This window comes from Sorghum bicolor, chromosome 1 (genome assembly GCF_000003195.3).
Source record: "Sorghum bicolor cultivar BTx623 chromosome 1, Sorghum_bicolor_NCBIv3, whole genome shotgun sequence".
Classification (NCBI taxonomy): domain Eukaryota; kingdom Viridiplantae; phylum Streptophyta; class Magnoliopsida; order Poales; family Poaceae; genus Sorghum; species Sorghum bicolor.
The window spans coordinates 78,048,737-78,068,024 of record NC_012870.2 but is presented as its reverse complement, the minus strand read 5'-3'; the positions used below and the strand labels follow the sequence as shown (position 1 = coordinate 78,068,024).

The following is a 19,288-nucleotide window of genomic DNA, read 5'->3' as shown; positions in this document are numbered from 1 at the left end:
CAACCAATTAACTTAATCTAAATTTGTATCAGTCCCTTTTCAAGTTTTCTCAGCTTAAAATTTTATCGGTCTCTTTTTTATGTTTTCCCTAGAGCAATATCTTGTTAGCTTTTTTATATTTAACTTGGGAACATAAAAAATGTACTCCTTCACACTAAATTTTCCTTTATGGTGTACTCCTTCCAATTCGTAAGCTTTGATCAGTTGTGAAGGAGTAAAAAAAATTAGGCACTTGAGTACATAATCGGTAAGCTTTTATGTAGATTGTTCAACTACACCATCTAGTAAAAAAAAGATACATTTGACTTTGCATATTTTTTTTTTCTAATACTAAGTACTCCATCCCAAATTATAAGTCATTCCAAGAATCTTGGAGAGTCAAACTTTTTTAAGTTTAACCAAACTTTTATAATAAAATAATTATTATTATGATACCAACTAAATATCATTAGATTATTCCTTAATTATATTTTCATAGTATATTCACTTTACGTTACAAATTTTAGTATTTCTCTCTATAAATTTGGTCAAACGTGAAAATGCTTTAACTCTCTAAGATTCTTGGAATGACTTACAATTTGGATAGAGGGAGTATATTCCAACATCCTTCCAATTCAAGTGATTTTGTAATAAATTTAAATAATATATGGTGTATTTATGTGGGGGTGTGATGGTGTATCGATATGGTCAACATTGTTATGTAACTGAGCCCTGGCCCCTAGGGCAAAGCTAAAACTGGCCCCTAGGGCAAAGCTAAAAAAGTATGAAAACGTGGAATATGATTATAATTTTATCATATTTTATCATATAAATAAGTACTCCTAGATCAAAGGCATAATCATAAGACAGATACACTATGCATTTCTTTCAAGTTGCTCTAGCTTCACCACGAGCTTTATTGCCCAGTATTTTTCTTTTAGGGCATGTTCGTTTGACCCCAAAACCAGTGGGTTGGAGAGGAATGAGAGGGATTCAATCCCTACAAATCAAAATCCCCCTCTACCACCCTTCGATCCCTCTCATCCGAAGCTAAACGAACAGAGCCTTTCCCGTAACAATCATTTCAAAATTGCTTGAAGCAAATGGAATAATGGCTTCACCTGCCAAAAAAGGTTCGTAATACAAATCTCAAACAAAATCAGCTCATCGATTGTTCGCAGTACTAATTTGAGTACCACCAGATAACAAGAACAGCTTTGAACTGCAATGTTAAGAACTAGTGTCATTTACAGCATGGGATATCATCTGCCAAATGTATATTCAGATATTGCAGAAGTTGACGTATTATTAACATATCATCTTAAAGAAGGCAAAAGGTTACTATCCCATCCTCATGGCGCTCCATTTCATTAAAACTTCAGACAGCTCACTCTGAGATACTCAGAGGTTATTATAAGTACTCCTCAAAAATGGGTTGTGCTAAACAAACCGTTTACACCAATTACGATTCACCACATCGCAATCCTCCCAATGGTACAATCTATTGTTCCGCAATCTTTCTGGTGACATATGGTAGAATACCACCATGGTCGTAGTAAGCAAGCTCCACCTAGAGGTGATTAGTATCAGAAACATCGATAACTAGATACATAGGCAGCATCAGCAAATAATGCATGGAAAAGAACAATCATACCTCAGTGTCGAATCTGAGTGTGCAAGTGAATGACTTCCCATTATCAGTTGTCACAGTAACATCTTGGCCAGGCTTTATCTCACTCACGTTGGTTGGAAGGTGGACTGTGTAGCGCTCATGGCCGGTTAGGCCCAGGGTGTCTGCATCCTCCCCTGCTTTGAAGCATAGAGGGATGATTCCCATGCCAGCAAGATTGCTGCGGTGAATCCTCTCAAAGCTCTTCGCTATCACAGCCTTCACTCCCTGCAGTCAAGTGAAAGTAATCCCGTTACCCATTAGTGAGACTCAGAAGGTTAGTTTAGGCTGAAGAAACTACTATTGTGGAAGCAATGTTACCTGCAGCATTGGGCCCTTTGCAGCCCAATCCCGAGAGCTTCCACTCCCGTACTCGGCACCAGCCAGGATAATAGTGTCATGCCCTTCATTCTTGTATTTCTGTGGCAAGCACCAAACGAAATTGGAGGGAATGGAAAATTAGATGTTACTACTGCATAGATGTAGCTTGTATCACTAGAGTAAAAAATATGAGCTGGAACTAAATACCATAGCAGCATCAAAAACTGCAAGCTTCTCCCCAGATGGAACATGGATTGTCTTGGGTCCAACCTCACCCTTCAAGAACTTATTCACAAGACGAATGTTGGCAAAGGTTCCCCTAGCCATGATCTCATCATTTCCTCTTCGGCTACCATATGAGTTGAAGTCCTTCCTTTCAACACCACGCTCCTTCAGATATTTTGCAGCTGGGCTGTCTGGGTGAATGTTTCCGGCAGGTGAGATGTGATCAGTTGTGATACTGTCTCCAAAGTTCAGAAGGCAATATGCATCCTTCACTGGCCGCGGGCCAGGAGGAGTCATTGTCATATCCTTGAAGTAAGGAGGCTCATGGATGTATGTAGATGTTGGATCCCAGGGGTAGAGAGTGCTTGTTGAGACTGAGAGCTCATTCCACATAGGATTTCCTTTGGTGATGGACTCATATGTGCTCTTGAACATGTCTGGGAGCACACTTGACTTGACAACCTGGCAGAATTAAAAGCACAATCATAAAACCTATTCTGACTATATAAAAAGCTGTTCTGATTATAAAAGGTTTTACAGCACAAGTGAAAGGAAATATAGTCAAAGTAGTGTCGGGTGCTGACCTCGGCTATTTCTTCTGTGGATGGCCAAACATCCCGGAAGTAAACCTCTTTCCCATCTTTTGAGATGCCAATAGGTTCTTTCTCAAAATCAATATTAACCTAAGCAGACGTTACAAATTACAAGCAAATGAAAAAAGTAAGGAAACAAGGAAGTTCAAACATTGAAATGGAAAGTAAATTTTTTTTTATGAAAAAAAGAGAAACTAAATACATGATGGTGAATTATTGATGCATAAAATAGTAGGTGCATATACAGCTATAAAGTTCCATTGATTAATCTGTTTCAACTACAGAAATTGCGTTTGTTAATTGTATTATAACAGCATTTCATTTAAAAATGTGTAGGATAGTCAAAACAACAGTGAGCAATATTCAGTAAATTAACATTCTTATTCTACTGAACACGAGAACGAGGACAACATACCGTGCCAGCCAAGGCATAAGCCACAACTAGAGGAGGGGAAGCAAGGTAATTTGCTCTGGTTAAAGGATGCACACGTCCTTCAAAATTCCTGTTTCCGGACAATACAGCAGCAGCAACAACATCTAAACAAAGAAGAGGAACGGTAAGCAAATGTACTCTATTTCATAACTTTAAACTTGAACCATCCAATGACGTTAGAAATTACCATTCTCAGTAATTGCAGCAGACACGGATTCATCAAGCTCTCCAGAATTTCCAATGCAGGTTGTGCAACCATAGCCAACAATATGGAAGCCAAGCTGGTCGAGATATTTCTGCAAACCACTGCCATAAACAAAACAAAGAAACAGTCACGAAGCCTAGCCTGGTAGCACAAGAAATGAACTCAATTCATGGAACCAAGATTTACCTCTTATCCAAGTACTTCTTCACAACACCGGAACCAGGTGCAAGACTCGTCTTAATCCATGGCTTTACCTGATTGACACAAACCAGAGTTACTAAATGATGGTTTTCATAGAGCAAAAGCAGCAACGGTTTTTAAATTGTCTTGCCAGAGTATTTTAGCCACAGACCACCAAAAAGGAATATACCAAACCAACAAAGTAATTTAGTTGTGAACCAGTGTATCAATATTTTAGTCATGTTGGTCAAGACAATAAATATATAGGAAACAAGTTGGAAGATGTAGTCGAGAAACAAACCTCCAGGCCTAACTCACAAGCCTTCTTGGCAACCAAAGCAGCTCCCAGCATTACATTAGGATTTGATGTGTTTGTGCAACTGGTTATTGCTGCAATTACAACATCACCATGTTTTATCTTTGCAGGAGTTCCATGGAACGAAAATTCTGCAACTTTGCCCTGTGATTCTTTGGGGACAGCAAAACCCTGCAATATTGTTGCAGTGAGCATAGCAAAAGGAAACTGGGAAACAAATTACAGAACAATATCGAGTATAAACCAATTGGATCTACAAATTATAGTTCACTTTGGCTGTCCTAAGACAAGCATATCTAACTTTGATCAAGTGTTTAGAAAAAAAAACATCAAAATCTGCAATATCAAATTAATTTCACAAAATTCTCCATAAAAAATGTCTTGATGGTGCATTTATTTTAACTTGTAGATGCCAATATATTTTTCTCAAACTTGGTCAAAGTTAGAGAAGTTTGACTCAGAACAAAGCTAAAGTAAACTATAATTTGGAAAGGAGGGAGTGCTATTCAGTGCGATTCATTAACTTACAAGAGCAAGGCCATGATTCAGTATTTCAGTACATACACAATAAGTTGCAATCCATAATGGAAAACATTACCTTGAATCCCACATCGCTGTCCAAGCAAGAAAGCCAATCAGACTTCATATTCTTCAATGTCACTCGATCATGAGGCCTGTCAATCAAGTTCATCAAAATTAATAATAGATGAGGATAAAAATATGCTGATAGCTTAATAACATGATTTAATCAAGAACATTACCGTTTTGGTCCCGATAGACATGGTTCTACCTCTTCCAGGTTAAGTTCTAGATAGGAAGAATATACTCTTTCAGCTTCAACCTGCATCAAAGACAAACTTTAGGTAAAACAATATGCATATACTGAATCTGCTTCTGCTCAACATATGAAAGACAAGCACCTGGCTGTGATCAACAAACATCTTATTTGCGCGCAGGTAGGACTCAACCATGGCCACCTAAAAATTGAAACAGCAAAAAAATTAGAATCAAGTGCTTAAGAATCAAATTGAACACATACACTCAACAAATTAGCTTACTGTATCATCACTTCGGCCAGTAAGCTTCAAATAGTCCAGTGTCTTTGCATCAACTGGGAAGAAACCCATAGTTGCACCATATTCTGGAGACATATTTGCAATGGTCGCCCGATCAGCAAGTGACAATTCACTCATGCCTTGCCCTAGAATATAGAAGTTCAGATATATAGCATTAGAAAAGCTCTTAATATAATGAAATCTAGAAACTCTTAATAAAAGGTGTTAATTGCAGAAGGTAAATATGGTTACCATAAAACTCAACAAATTTCCCAACAACACCATGTTTCCGAAGCATTTGAGTTACTGTTAGAACCAAGTCTGTGGCTGTAACTCCATTCTTCAGCTTGCCTGATAACTTAAAGCCAACAACACCTGGCAAGACCATGCTCATTGGCTGCACAAAGAAACAAACAACAATCAATATGTACATATGTAGGTTACTGAAGCAGATCAACCAAAAAATAGGACATACTATAGGGAAAAGTACTTGTGCATAATATATCTGAAGCTCAAGTTTGCGTACATTTGTTCTTTTCATTAAACATAAACAAAGATATAGAAAACAAATACTCCACAGTATCAGAACCAGACTCTTTAGATATCAAAATGTACTTCACCTGGCCAAGCATTGCAGCTTCCGCCTCTATGCCACCAACTCCCCACCCAGCAACTCCAAGACCATCTATCATAGTTGTGTGAGAGTCAGTGCCTACGACGCTGTCAGGGTAAAGGATCCCACCATTGTTAAACACAACCCTGGCCAGATATTCAAGATTCACCTAACAAAGTGAAATGGAGGATTGTAAGTTTTTGATAGATAAAATAACCTTAGCTGGATTAAGTTATTTAAAAAACAATCATATAATCAAAATACCTGGTGGACAATGCCAGATCCAGGTGGAACAACAAGCATGTTGCGGAATGCAGACGACCCCCATTTCAAGAACCCAAACCGTTCCTTGTTACGATGGAACTCAAGCTCCATATTTGCCTGAGCAGCATTTGCTGATCTTGCCACATCGACTTGTACTGAATGATCAATAACAAGGTCGACAGGTACCTGCAACCAGATGTCATATAGTATCCATATCAACAAAAACAAGCAGGTGCACACTAACAATACCTATATTCATGAAAGCTATGTTAAGGGAATGAACGGAAAAGGCAGCATTAGAGGCTAAGTTAACAGGTTGGTAAATGGCTTCACAGAATTACTTTCAAAAAACAGTAATAATTTACAGGAGGGTTAAAAAGCTTCACAATCAAGAATTATCTCAATCAAGTGAATCAACTCAACATCCAGAGCCTGCCTTCATCATGGGGGGAGGCCCACGACAGGACGCACATGGCGAACACAAACAATGTGGGTGCATGGTCAACCCCTACTGAAAGCAAGAAACATTTTTCTTGGCATTCAGGAGAGTTGTGTACCATTGCATCAATAGGAGTTCACACACACACACACACAGTCTCCGGAGAGGAATCACATTTGTGTCTGAGCAACATAAATAAAGAATAACCCGACCTAGAATTTATCTACTGAAGCTAGGGGCTGTAATGAAAGAGCCCCGCCTGCCATATTCCAGAGCTGTGATTCCTCTCCAGCGAGAGATATGGCTGTGGATAGGCCCTAACTAACATAATTTGTTAGCTATACCAGACCCTGGGCCCACTATAATAAAGATGTAGGAGTAATATACTTGGCACCAACCTAAAAGGATATCAAAAAAGGCTGGCCAATAACGTAAATGCATTATTTCCATTCAGAAAAAAACATAAATGCATTAGAAATTTCTCAAATCTTGTCTTATATTAAAAAGGTGACACCTATTGTTGGTAACTACAATAATAATGACAACAATTATTAAATAATACAAAAGTCTCATAAACAAGCAAGATTCTTAACAGTTCATGAAAAGGTAAGCTTTAGCAGTCTACATAACAGGTAGTGTCCACTCTCAAATGTCAGTTATGTTGCAAAACAAACATTCATAGCATAGTAATTTATGGCATATTGAGGAGAAAATGCGAAGAGCAACAACAATCAACACAGAACATAAGGAAACTGACATACACAGCAATAAGGAAAATGACATGAACGGCAATAAGGAAAACAACACTAATGACACAAATTGCGCTTAACTCACCAGAGGATTAATTTTGTTCGGATCACTGCCAAGTTTGCTCATGGCATCCCTCATGCAGGCAAGATCAACAACAGCTGGGACACCAGTAAAATCCTACCATTTAAGAAAAGTGAGAAGACTGAGTCATCAGTTAACTAGCCTCAACGACAATATGATAATATTCCAGGAAGTAGAACTTTATTCCCATCAATTACAACTCGACAAGAAGTAACATCAGACATATAATTAACATTAAGAAATATATATATGGGAATGCAATAATGCCACCTCCATCTTCTGTTGTTGGCCACTATATATGTCATTAAACAAGTCAACAAATAGTACCATTCAGGCACCCTAAAATTGGTGCATGGACAAAAGATATATCATGGGGAACTCCAACTTTCTTGATAGGATAGGAAAGTGGAACTCCAATTGAAAGATTCCCGCCATCAAAAGCCATTGACAGGAATATTGCCAGCTCACGATTATTCTATCCACAGAAACTTTTTGACAGAATGGAATAAGAAAAATTGAAGAGATGTTGCAGGATCAGCACCTGGAGGAGGACGCGGGCAGGCTTGAATGGGATTTCAACTAGCTTCGGTGCACTTTTCTCCCAATCCAAGATCTTCTCAACATCGTTCCCGGTGACCTGGAAGTCATCGCAGTTCCTGATTGCCGACTCGAGAAGAATTCTTATAGAATATGGGAGCCGATCTGACAAAAAGAATGGCCAAATACACAGGTCAAACCATCAGCATTTTCAGCTAAGTCAAACATACAAACCTACAGAGCTATATGGGAAAAAAATAATGCACTCAACGGATACATCAACATCGTCATCTCAGACAATTCGCGCATCCCAATTCCCAACATTAAGAGAGATCAGAGACTGTGGGCCTGTGACACGAACCCACCAATTCATCCACATTACACGCAACTGAGGCAGGAAAACAGATCGGAGGAGACAAACCTCACAAAATTTCAATTCAGCAACAAAAAATCATGATGAAACCACTCAATGCTACCAATCAACTAAGTCACACCAAAATTGAGGACGGGAGCGTATGTAAAAACAAACATCCAAACTAACTCACCAATCCGCGGATCGGAGAGCGCAGGCAGGCTGTAGTACTTGCCGAACTCATCTCCGGCTCCTGGTCTCTTGAGCCCCGTCAGGATTTCATCGTACGTGTTCCTGGTCGCTGCAGAGTGAGAAAAAAAACAAACTCAGACAGAGACGTCATCAGATGGCGCGACCGAGACCCGATGTGATGATTTGACCAGCAATCCCGCCCAGGTCGTCACAAACCATACCGGCTGAGGCGAACCGGCGCTCGAAGACGGCAGTCGCAGACGACGCGGAGCGGGCGGCGGCGCGGTGGCCGCCGAAGAGGCGGCCCGCGAGGCCGGACGCGAAGGGCGACGCCGTGCTGGGGCGCGGCCTCGGGGTCGGGGTCGAGCGGGCAGGCGGGGACGAGGAGGAAGGGGCGGCGTCCGCGGCGGGCCTGGAGATCGCAGCGGCCGCCGCCACGCCGCGGGCGGAGGAGCCGCCGGTGGTGGAGCGGGAGAGGAGGGAGCTCGTGAGGGGAGGCATGGCCGCTGAGCCAAAAAGGGAGGAGGAGGGTGGGATGGCAAAAGTGGTGGGGGCGGGTCTGTCCTTATATATAGACGGCCGCGAATTTTGGGAGACGCGTGGTGGGAATGCGCGGCGCGGCGCAAGGCGAGCGAGCGAGCGAGAGCTCCCGGTCCCGGTAGGGTTGCTGTTGCTGCCCTTGCGGAGATGGGTTTCGTTTCGTCCTGGGCTCGCGCGGGTAGTGCGGGTCTTCAAGGCCCCGCCGCCGCCGCGGTGGACAGCCGAGCTGAAGCTTCGCTGCGATGTTTTCTTGGAGACGGGGCCAATCGCCGAATGTGACGGTGGGAATATCTTTGGCTCCAAAGTGAGCGAATCCCGTAGGCCCGCATGGCAGAGGCTATAGACGCTAGGGCGGGCCGGCTGGTGCATGGAACTGCCATGGCCACCGCGGAAGTTACCAGGATATGTGAACGATATATCTCAGTTGATCCAAAGATAAATCTGTTTGAAACTCAAATTTTGAGAAATGCTATACTAGGATCAGATAAACTTTTCAAAGCTGCAAGGGCTGAATATAGTCATACATTATTATAACAGAGTGGCCTATGTCACGCTGGGTTGCTTGAGTCAGCTAGAGTATTTTTAGCTTCTAGCAACGTATTTTAATCGATCTACACATGGCCTATGTCACACTGAAAATTTCCTCCCCTTGAACTCATTTTTCATTTTGTTCCATGTATTCCTTTCTTTCATGTCTTCCACAACTCCGCCAAGGTTGAAGTTCAAAATTAGGGTATTAAAGTATTGGAATTAAGATTTTTTTAAAAAATGAGATGTTTGATTTAAAAGGTAGTTCATCACCGTAGGGTGGGTACACGACAAAGCGGCGAGACAACAATGATGGGCGGTCGTGGAATATGTATGAGGCTAGTTGGGAGTCTTGGGACAATAGTACCAAACTTACAAAGGCTACGTTAGCTCCGGTAGTCTAGTAGCGCTAGCATGCATGTCGATGATAAAAGTCTGCCGCTAGGAGAAGGGAAACAGAGAGCTATTAGACATATACTACTATGCTTTTGTAATCATGACTAGATTTTGTACTCAATTCTAAAGTGCGACGGTTATGTCATCTTAATGTTGCCATAGAGCCACAATACTTAGGCTAAGACTATACTGATGCTAGAAAAATCACATGTCGAAGTGCTTACAATAGAAATTGAGACAATAATGTTTAGCATTGAATCCCCCCCCCCACACCCCGATGTTGGGTCACGCTTTGCCACCGAGTCTAGGTATTTGGATGGACTCATCTTCCAGGTAGGATGGCTATGTCTAAGATAATCTTTGATGGACTTGCCCAACGCCCTGGTAGTATTTTTACGAATGGGTGATTCTACCATTCAATTGTAGGGCTTTAGGTGCACTCTCATTTTCCCATGTAAGATGGCTACATCCGAAATGATCTTTGATGGATTTGCCCAACATGTGAAAAATATGAATGCAAAAGCAAACATAAATCACAAATTCTCTGGTGCAATAAAAATGGTGCACGTAGGACATAAACGTGTGCAGCGGTGGTGTTGTTACCACTGCCATGTGAATTCGCAAATGCGTGCTCCATGTTATCTCGTTTGAGTTTGTTCCGATGCTCTTTTTCTATACCCATTTTATGGGAATCGTGGTGCATGCGTCTTGCCCCCGCCTCCTGAGGCGCAATTTAATTGACTTTTGGAGTTCACAATATAGCCGTGTCATATAGGAAAAAGAACGTCACAAAAAGAATTCTCCTTTTGCACTCCGACCATTTTGTTTTAAATGTTACAGCTGGAAATAAAATATCCTGGAGCACGCATCTAAAATTGCCACTGGTTTCTGCTGAATGGCAGCTTAGCTGATGATGCTGGGATTGCTAGCAGATCCAACGCTATAGTGGTCAGTTATAATCGGTAGGGCCAATAGAGAATATGTTCTGCTGACGATGCATGTTGAGGAAAGCAGGCCAGGTCAATCCGTTATCTTTTTTGCAAGTTGCGAGAATAGAAAAAAAATCAAGGCCATTTGATCGAATGATTTTGAACGAACACAAGTACGTATGTGCTTCACGATACGCCTTTTTCCGTTCCTGCTTTTAAAATCAACATATTGTACGGTTGCCAATAGATGCCTGCCTGCATTTGCATTATTATTTTTGTCGGTGCAGTGCAGGTGGAAGCCAAACTGCGATTCCCTCTCGCTAGAGAAGTTTCGGTTGCATAAGAAAACCAAAGAGCAGATGAGAACAAACTCTGTTTCGCTTACTCGATGTCCCAATTCCAATTCTAGAGAGGATGCAGTGGACTCTCTATCTTCAGCTTCCGTTCGTTCCACTGAATTTCTGGATCCAATTCCAGTCCAAAAGGGGATGTAGACATGTAGCAGTGGACTCTATCTATATCTTCTGCTTGCAGCTGCTTGCGTTCGTTCCGCTGAATTTTTGGCTCCGAATTGTCAAATCGGTGAGTTGCGAACTCTAACAAAAGACGTGTGCTGCATCGTATTTGCTCCTTTTTTTTTACTGGAGCTGCGAAATCACCTGAATGAATGTTATATACTGTTGTTGCGGCAATTAGGGCCTTGTTTAGTTCGCAAAAATTTTCAAGATTCCCCGTCACATCGAATCTTTGGTCGCATGTATGGAACATTAAATATAGACAAAAATAAAAACTAACTACACAGTTTACCTGTAATTTGTGAGATGAATCTTTTGAGCCTAGTTACTCCGCGATTGGACAATGTTTGTCAAATAAAAACGAAATGCTACAGGACCTAAAAACAAAAATTTTTGCGAACTAAACAAGACCTAGAATACTTTTCAGAGTAGTGTTGTTGCGGCAATTAGAGTTTCCCACGTCTCTCCCTTTCGATCTTCAGTCAGGAGATGCTGCACGGTCTTTTACTTGCGTAGCACATGCGACCATTATTGGGGCTCGTTAGCCCGTAGCTGTCACACGCACTGGGATGGATTCATGGATGGCACTGATGTGTCCTTAAAAGCGGTAATGCTCGTGGCTCTATCCTTAAACCTACGGAGACATCGTAGACAAAAGGAGATACATGAGCATGAGCCTGCCCTGCCAAACATGGAATGGCGATTGAATTGGCATGGAGTGATGGCGCAGCAACTAATTTCCCCCTTTATGCCGTAACATGAACTCTTGTCTCACGAAAGGGTTTGTGTGCTGCAGTGGGTAGTGCAGCTCTCGCTAGTCGCTGCAGCACCGCGTAATTCACGAGCTGTACCTGTACTGTAGGGAACAAACTCAGAGTGAACGTCCGGTTTCGAGGGGAAGACGTGTGGGACACTCAGAACCACATACTTGATTATCCGCTTAATTCTCTTCTAAGTTCGTTTTAGTTTGTTATATAAGTCGATTTTCTTTTAAATGCCAGCTAACTTTATTCAGAATTGAAGATGTTCAACAAAGCAATATTTAAATTACTTGTATTTTGGAGCAGATAACATGTCACTTAGGTGCCCATTAAGGCAGCTTCAATAAAATTGCATGTTTGTGTGTGTGTGGGGTGGTGGTGGTGGTGGTGGGTGGTGGGGGGGGGGGGTAGAGAACCTATAGTGAAATTGGAGATGCTCATGAGACTTTTCCTGTCGGTGTGAAAGGAAGTGTAAAATACCGACATAGATAGTAAAATTTTAATTTTTTGTCGTTTTGTCGACAGGAAAATAGCAACAAAAAAAATTGACAACTTGTTGAACCATAGCATCACTGGATAACTTGCTGAACTTATTGCTAGGGAAGATCTTTTATTTTTTGTTACGTCTACTAGATGACGTGACTGGGACACAGTAGTCGCAGCTGGTTATAACTGCATACCTTAGATTTTTTTTCTTGTGGAAAGAATCAGACCGTAGATTTAATGGTTGAAATCAATTGAATTATTTGAATCCTGTCAATGTGCATGATCATCTTTCTTTATAGCCTTATAGGTGTCCTGCTCGTCCTTTTGGTCAACCCATAGCTAAGTCAACTGTACTCCTCGGAGGTATAAATGCCCCGTTGTCATCTCGGCGACTCAAGCCTCTAGCAGCTGTTTCCACCTGCAAAGACGACCATATCCACGTAGACAACGGCGGCAGCATGTTGTGGCATGCTTAGTACTGGGCCGTCCCGTGCGTGCAGCACAGGCACATCTTTTTTTTAAAAAAACAGTTGGGCAGACTTTATTTATTTAAGATGGTCACATCATTTGCTATAAGATCAAGAATAAAGCTAGAAGGCTCACGTCCCAAGTATAATTTTCTTCCAGTTGCATTGCTCTACTAGCCTTAGTTCCACAGAACTGTCCATGGACTTGGAACTTCACGGGCTATGATTCAGCCGCCTCCATTGACCGTTCTGCTGCAAAGAAAAAAGAACTCTCGGTCCATGTATTGCAGGCCTCATCCCAGATACATGAGACGACATACATATATTTTTTTCCTTCCACCTAAGAAAAAGTTCTTACCCCTGTTATTTTTCTCTATTTTTATCGTAAAATCTAATACGTGACCGGTCGTGCCGGAGCATGACCGCATGACAGGGCTGGCCCACCGATCCTCCCCCACCTCACCCGGCCAGCCCACTGGTTCTCCTCCACCCTAGCCTCGCAGCCGGTGTTAGAGACGGGGACCTCGCCGGTGTTAGAGTTCTAGTATCTCTCGCTCCCACACTCTATCTCTCTTCTCCATCTCCATCAGGCTTAGAAGAAAGTTTTGGAGGAGAAGGCCACGACACGGCGGCAGGACGGTGCGGTGGTTGGGCGAGGGCTTAGAAGCTCGCTCCCACACTTTCCCTCTCTTCTTCTCCATCTCCATCGGGCTTAGAAGAAAGTTTTGGAGGAGAGGGCCACAACACGGCGGCAGGGTGGTGTGGCACTTGGGCGAGGGCTTAGAAGTAAGTTTTGGAGGAGACAGCCACAACATGGCAACGGGACGGCGCGGCGGTTGGGCGGGGGCGTCATGGCAAGGAAAGAGGGGGAAGGAGGGCCGCATGCATAATAGGATCTCACCAGCCGTGGAGCTCTCACAAAACCCTACCACACCACAGTTGGGACGCAGGCAGCGACAGGGGCAAGGACGAAGGCGGAGCTAAGCCCTTACAGAAATCCTTCGTGTCAAAGTAATATAAAACTACTCCACAGAAATCCTCCATTGTCACAATTCTCCAATCTGATTGCCTTGAGATAACCCATGTGGACATATTAGATGTAAAAAGTGCACAATATTTGATGGCCATTAGGCAAACTGATCTTATACACGACCCCAGAAGCTTTACTTGTAACCAAGTGCTTGTATGTGCTTTATGTACAAGGACACCATAATTACATGGAGTACAGGTTAGCACATCCGTTATGCTATCTTACAACAGCACGAGCCCCTCACGTATGCATCAAATCCGCATCTCTTGGATACTCGTATTAGCAACAAACAGCTCACGTATGCAGCATTGGAGGTTCCTTCCTAGCCAACACAGCAAATCGTGGAAGCCCTAACATCCCCAGTTCTACATGATCGATGGAATCGAGTCATTCTTATCTGAGAAGAATGAAAGGTTTCGAAATGCATCGAGGCTATTTGCCATCAGGCGGTTCCAACTATTTTGACTGTCCCCTATCAGTATGTCATCAGCTTGATATCTCACAGACGGTATGTCCAAGTCCAGTGGTCCGAGTGAATCAGGCTGCCAAGAAAAAAAAAGGGGGGGTAAGCTCAGCTAAGATAATGCCAGTACAAAAGAACATTATGATTTCTTGAAGTACCCAATATATGTCAGCTAAAGATTGATCCTTCAACTCATTAGTTTCATCATTTTGAGGTGGTGATTTAGCACACAACTCCTCTTCGTCTTTGGCATCATCATTATAAGGATTATCAGCATCATCCTCTCCAGTCAAGTCCTAATAATGAGATAACACATAAATATACAAGGTCAAAAACTAACATATAAACTTATTTTGCTTCTAGGAGAACCCAAAAGATGTCAGCAGACCTGAAAAAAACCTTGAAATCCTTCTGAACTTGAGGGATGGACTTCATTGTCCGTATCAGGAGAGCTGCTAGGAGTGTTTGAGCCTTCTTGCTTCCTGGAGGCTGACAAATTAAAGCTGAACTCATCACATGTTTCTTCTGCTCCCCATATGGTTGAATGGGGAGCATGGGCTGGCTGCTCAGATGCTTGATAACGAGAAGCATGAAGGGCAACAGCAGCATCAAACGAGTCATAACTGCATGTATTCTCAAGAAACAAAGGATTTTTTACACTAGTCCCTATGCAATCCAAATGAGCGCCTTTGGATGCTTCTGTCAGTAAGTGCCCAACACTGATATCTGTCAGGGTATCTGCCCACTCTACTTCAGATATTGCCACACAATTCGTTCCCTGATCATCCTGAAGAATAAATGCATACTAAGTTATAATAAGAGAAAGGAAAATCGCCCAGAGAAACATTTAGTTGTCACAAGGATGCGAGAGACAAAAAATATAACCTCAAAAGCTTGGGTTACAGGAACCTGCACTTGCTTTTGGCTGCCAAACTGAGAGCGGGGCACATTAGTTGGCTGATCTGGAAGCTCAGAGTTCTTGCCTGTACTAGATGGTGTCATATGCAATAACACTGAACTACAAGGATATTGCTCATGAGTGCAATTACTGAGCAAAGTACCATCCTTTTGCACACAAGCCTTATCTCCTGATGGCGATTTGACTTGGATGACTTCTGGTATCATGCAATCCTCAAAATGGGTTAAAGATATTTCACTTACTCCTGCTCCAAGCTCAACAAGGGAAAACCAACCATACCTTAACAACAAAATGTTGACAGAACAATTAGCAATCATTATGCGCTACACGTGACCCATTAGGTTGACTTTCTAGCAATTAGAGAAATTATATACCTTAAACGGAAAACAGAAGGGCTATTCACAGAAAGAAACACATCAGCTACTGCAACAGCATCTCTTGTTGTCCACCTCTGATATGTAGCCAAATCCTCTTGATTAGCACAATATGGAAAAAGAATAAGCTCTCCAGATGCGATGTTTGAGTTACCCCATTTTCGGTTTAGATGTTCTAGCACAGATGATATTTTCTTCCTAGAGCTTAATGTGAGCTCTAGATGAGGATTATGGTCATCCTGATAAGAGGAGAAAAAGCACCGTGTAATGTTCAAATGGCTCAAAGATTGGAGAACTAAACAGAACAACTCAGACCCAAGCCAAATACAGAGAAAAAAAGTTTGAGCAAAATGCAAAGGGACACTAATCAAGTTATCTATTCACCATCTTCCATCCATAACATGTATGAATTCGACAACCAGAACCTGAGTGCTTGGTCAATAATTCACCAGTAACAACTACATGTTAAAAATACAGAAATTGTGATTCAGATGCAGCTTGCTAGTAGCAACAAACCATGCTTTACCTTCTCCAATGCCTTCCGAGTAGCTTCATTTATTGGAAATAACTGTAGCTTCAGCTTCACAGGTGTTTGTGAATCTGCTTCCTTCATATGATTTGTGCTGATACCTGTATCTGCTACTGTTAACTTCAACGAGTGTGTTGAACAAAGTTCAGCAAATACAAGAACTAAAATCCAGTTGCTAGAAGCTATACCATCAGCAGTAGGAAGTCTGTCTGATGATGAAGTCAGTGTTCTTGCATCAACATTACATAAAATGCCTGGGTTAATTGTGTTGCGCTCGAGCTCCTCAGCTGCATCAGCAACTAAAGAAACACCAGCCATGGCTGCTCTCTCCCATTTTTTATATGCAGCAGAAGCAACAGCGCCACCTAAAACACAGGTTACCAGCTATCCACATTAATGCAACAAAAGGTTCACCACTAGAGAGATCCTCTACATGCTAGTTTTAATCATCAACAACTTCACCAAAAGTCAAATCACACAGATTGTGTGACAAAAGATAAGTGACGCTAGGTCATAACAAAGAAAAAGAGAAGATGTGCCCACCTGCCTTCCTTTTTTGTTTCACGGTTCTTGTGGCAGAGAGGTCCCCTTTAGTTGTTCCTGACTTGTTAGAAATTGGTTCAGCAACCCGCTTGAAAATTGTCCCTTTAGAAGATGCTACTCTGCTACCATTTTGAGCATCTACTGGCAGGAACTTTACAGGAGGAGTCTCATTCCCAGGAGCCTTGCTGATAATTGGAGATGGAGAAGGTAGGCACATATCCACTCGTGAACGCTTTCTCCTGGACTTATTTCTGTCCTTTAGCAGTTGTTTTCCCTAGCAAACAAAAGGAGAGACACAGAGCATGAGAAAGAAGAAACAAACTGACGACATTTTATAATGAGAAAAAAACATGGGGACAATGCAGCTCACCAATGCTTCTATAAATGTTTTGAACCTCCGAGGCTTCAGATGCAGCTTTGATGCACTGCAGCTAAATTTCTCAAGCAGAGACCACCTGCATCAAAACAAGCTAAAATTGAACTGCCAGCAGTCGAGCAAGCACATCCTTAAACAAAATTTTCATTATTTATTCCCTTTCTACAAAAGCTAAGTTACCTGTTTTCACAAATTATTAAGAAAAGAGTTCTCTAAAGAAGGGAGGAACCGTATGAGATGAAACTTCATGTACAGTTTGGAATGGATTTTTTTTTAAAAAAAATGAATGCATGGCCATAATGGATGTTGGCTTAATCTAAAGGAAATGATGCAGAAGCATTGCAAATTATTATGAAGCTAAACGACAAGAAATTGAATTTAGATCGTTTATGTAACACAAGAGTAAGTCAATCACATCAAAATCAGTAGAAATGTCCACAACAGATCAATAAATATGACAAGATACCCACTACATAATGGAACTATAACGAGTGGTAGTCACAGCCTTCAGATATCATAGATGGCTAGATACAAGCTACTCATGATCTGTAATAGAAAGACAAGATGTCCAAATTCCTATAAATATCATATGCCAAAGAGATAACTCAGGAAACATTACAAAGTAGCCACTAGTTTTTGCTCCTATGATGTATAAATAAAATCAACAATGAACTATATTTTCTCAGGCAATTTACAGATGATAAGATATACTCAATTACCAGCGAAGCATAGCAGCAATGGTATCCTTGGAGTTTTTTGCATCAAGCGAGAACCTAGGACCCAGTAGCTTCTTCATGCGTCGAACAAGACGGTAATAGTAATGCCTGACCTGTACAGCACATAAAGCATTGAATCTTTTTACATTAGATTCATATACAACAGAATTAAACTTTTAATATAATAAGATAGGCTAATGTTGCAAGAAAAGATAAAAACATCTTTATAGTAATAAAATATAAACTCTAATCATCATAGAAACAAGAACTCCTTAGGACAACTCATACATAACTAAAATTCATGGCCTAATGTGTATCCGTTTCACCTAAAACATCTTGGTTGAAAAATAAATACCTGGTCCTTGTTTTTACTCTGAACACGGTGTGTAATCTTGTCAAAGTTCTGGCGAAAACAATACGGGATTATCCATCAATCAATTATTATATGCTACTTAGATTGCAAATAGCAGAAGAGCATTGCATCCAGAATTTATGCCTCTTACTTTTCCTACTTGCCGCAGTGCATTGAAGAAATTCTCCTCCTCTTGGTGTGTCCACGCAGCCCATTGTCGAGTCTGCTTTTTCGCTATGAAAATCAGACACAGAGCAAAAACTATCAGGCAAAACCAGTACTGTCATAAACAGGGAGTCTGGAAAAAATACAAAAATAGTTCACAAAAACGAACCAGGTTTCGTGTTGGGATCGGAAGGCTCAGGGGCGGACACAGTGAAGGACATGGGTGTACACATGTACACCCAATAACTTGTAATCAGGGGCGGATCAGGCTTGTCAAATTGCTAAATAGCTTTAGGTTAGGGTTTCGGTGCTCAGCTTGAAGGGAACTAGGGAAGGGGTGGAAGTACCTGGTGGGTGCTAGTCGCCGGCGAAGAGACCGAGTAAAGCCTCAGGACCTGGCTTATGGCGGCGGCGGCGGCCGGCGGCCGGCGGGCCACCAGTCGTCGGAGATCGAGAGGGGGCGAGAGAGGCAGACAGAACGCAGAGGATGCAGGATGCAGCGGATGGAAGGGGAATGCACGTTAGGCAGCGATGGCGTGAAAAAAAATGGGCCTTCCTCTGGGACGTTTTCTTTTTCACAATTTCTTTAGAAATGTCTGTTTCTTTATTTTTGTTTCTCTTCCTTTTAAATTTTTTTACTTTTGTTGGGTTCGTATGTCTTCTCGTCATGGAACACTATCAATGGCTAAAACAACATTTGTTAAATAATAACAAAAATAATACTGATATTTATGAGTATGTAGTAAATTGTAAATAAGTAAATGGGACACTATCAATGGCTAGTACAACATTTGTTTTCAATGAAATTTACCAGTCGACTGCGCCTTGTTCGTTTGGCTGATAAGTCATGACAGAAAATACTGTTGGTTGATTTATTATAAAAGAAAAACACTACTGAATGACTGATAGATTTAACTAATAAGCTCAAATGAACAAGACGAGCGGACTATGGGAAAAGCCAACCAGACTGCCCAAGTTGGCTAAGCCGACTAGCT

The 19,288-nt window shown here is 41.6% G+C and overlaps 2 protein-coding genes across 5 annotated transcripts; both read right to left on the bottom strand.

Annotated features, from left to right (window-relative positions):
- On the bottom strand, window positions 1,074-8,869 carry LOC8057404 (putative aconitate hydratase, cytoplasmic). The gene is made up of 20 exons (XM_002465856.2): window positions 8,426-8,869; window positions 8,206-8,313; window positions 7,665-7,825; window positions 7,127-7,219; window positions 5,854-6,039; window positions 5,597-5,758; window positions 5,229-5,373; window positions 4,980-5,122; window positions 4,842-4,898; window positions 4,683-4,762; window positions 4,520-4,595; window positions 3,907-4,092; window positions 3,612-3,679; window positions 3,408-3,526; window positions 3,203-3,324; window positions 2,779-2,877; window positions 2,177-2,656; window positions 1,970-2,068; window positions 1,634-1,876; window positions 1,074-1,549 (listed from the first exon to the last, which is right to left on the bottom strand). Exons 1-20 carry the CDS (start codon window positions 8,703-8,705, stop codon window positions 1,481-1,483), a joined length of 2,976 nt encoding a protein of 991 aa, XP_002465901.1. The 5' UTR covers window positions 8,706-8,869; the 3' UTR covers window positions 1,074-1,480.
- On the bottom strand, window positions 13,920-18,837 carry LOC110429761 (TSL-kinase interacting protein 1-like). 4 transcript variants are annotated; one of them, XM_021446247.1, is made up of 14 exons: window positions 18,641-18,837; window positions 18,463-18,574; window positions 18,280-18,362; window positions 18,132-18,179; window positions 17,780-17,889; window positions 17,055-17,139; window positions 16,685-16,958; window positions 16,330-16,506; window positions 16,139-16,251; window positions 15,613-15,851; window positions 15,205-15,517; window positions 14,708-15,106; window positions 14,478-14,615; window positions 13,920-14,398 (listed from the first exon to the last, which is right to left on the bottom strand). In XM_021446247.1, the coding sequence occupies exons 2-14, from the start codon at window positions 18,524-18,526 to the stop codon at window positions 14,222-14,224; spliced, it is 2,220 nt and encodes a 739-aa protein (XP_021301922.1). In that variant the 5' UTR covers window positions 18,527-18,574; window positions 18,641-18,837; the 3' UTR covers window positions 13,920-14,221. The 4 variants fall into 4 exon arrangements, with proteins under 4 accessions (XP_021301922.1, XP_021301929.1, XP_021301935.1 ...); XM_021446254.1 differs by having other exon boundaries at window positions 16,139-16,248; XM_021446260.1 differs by having other exon boundaries at window positions 16,139-16,242.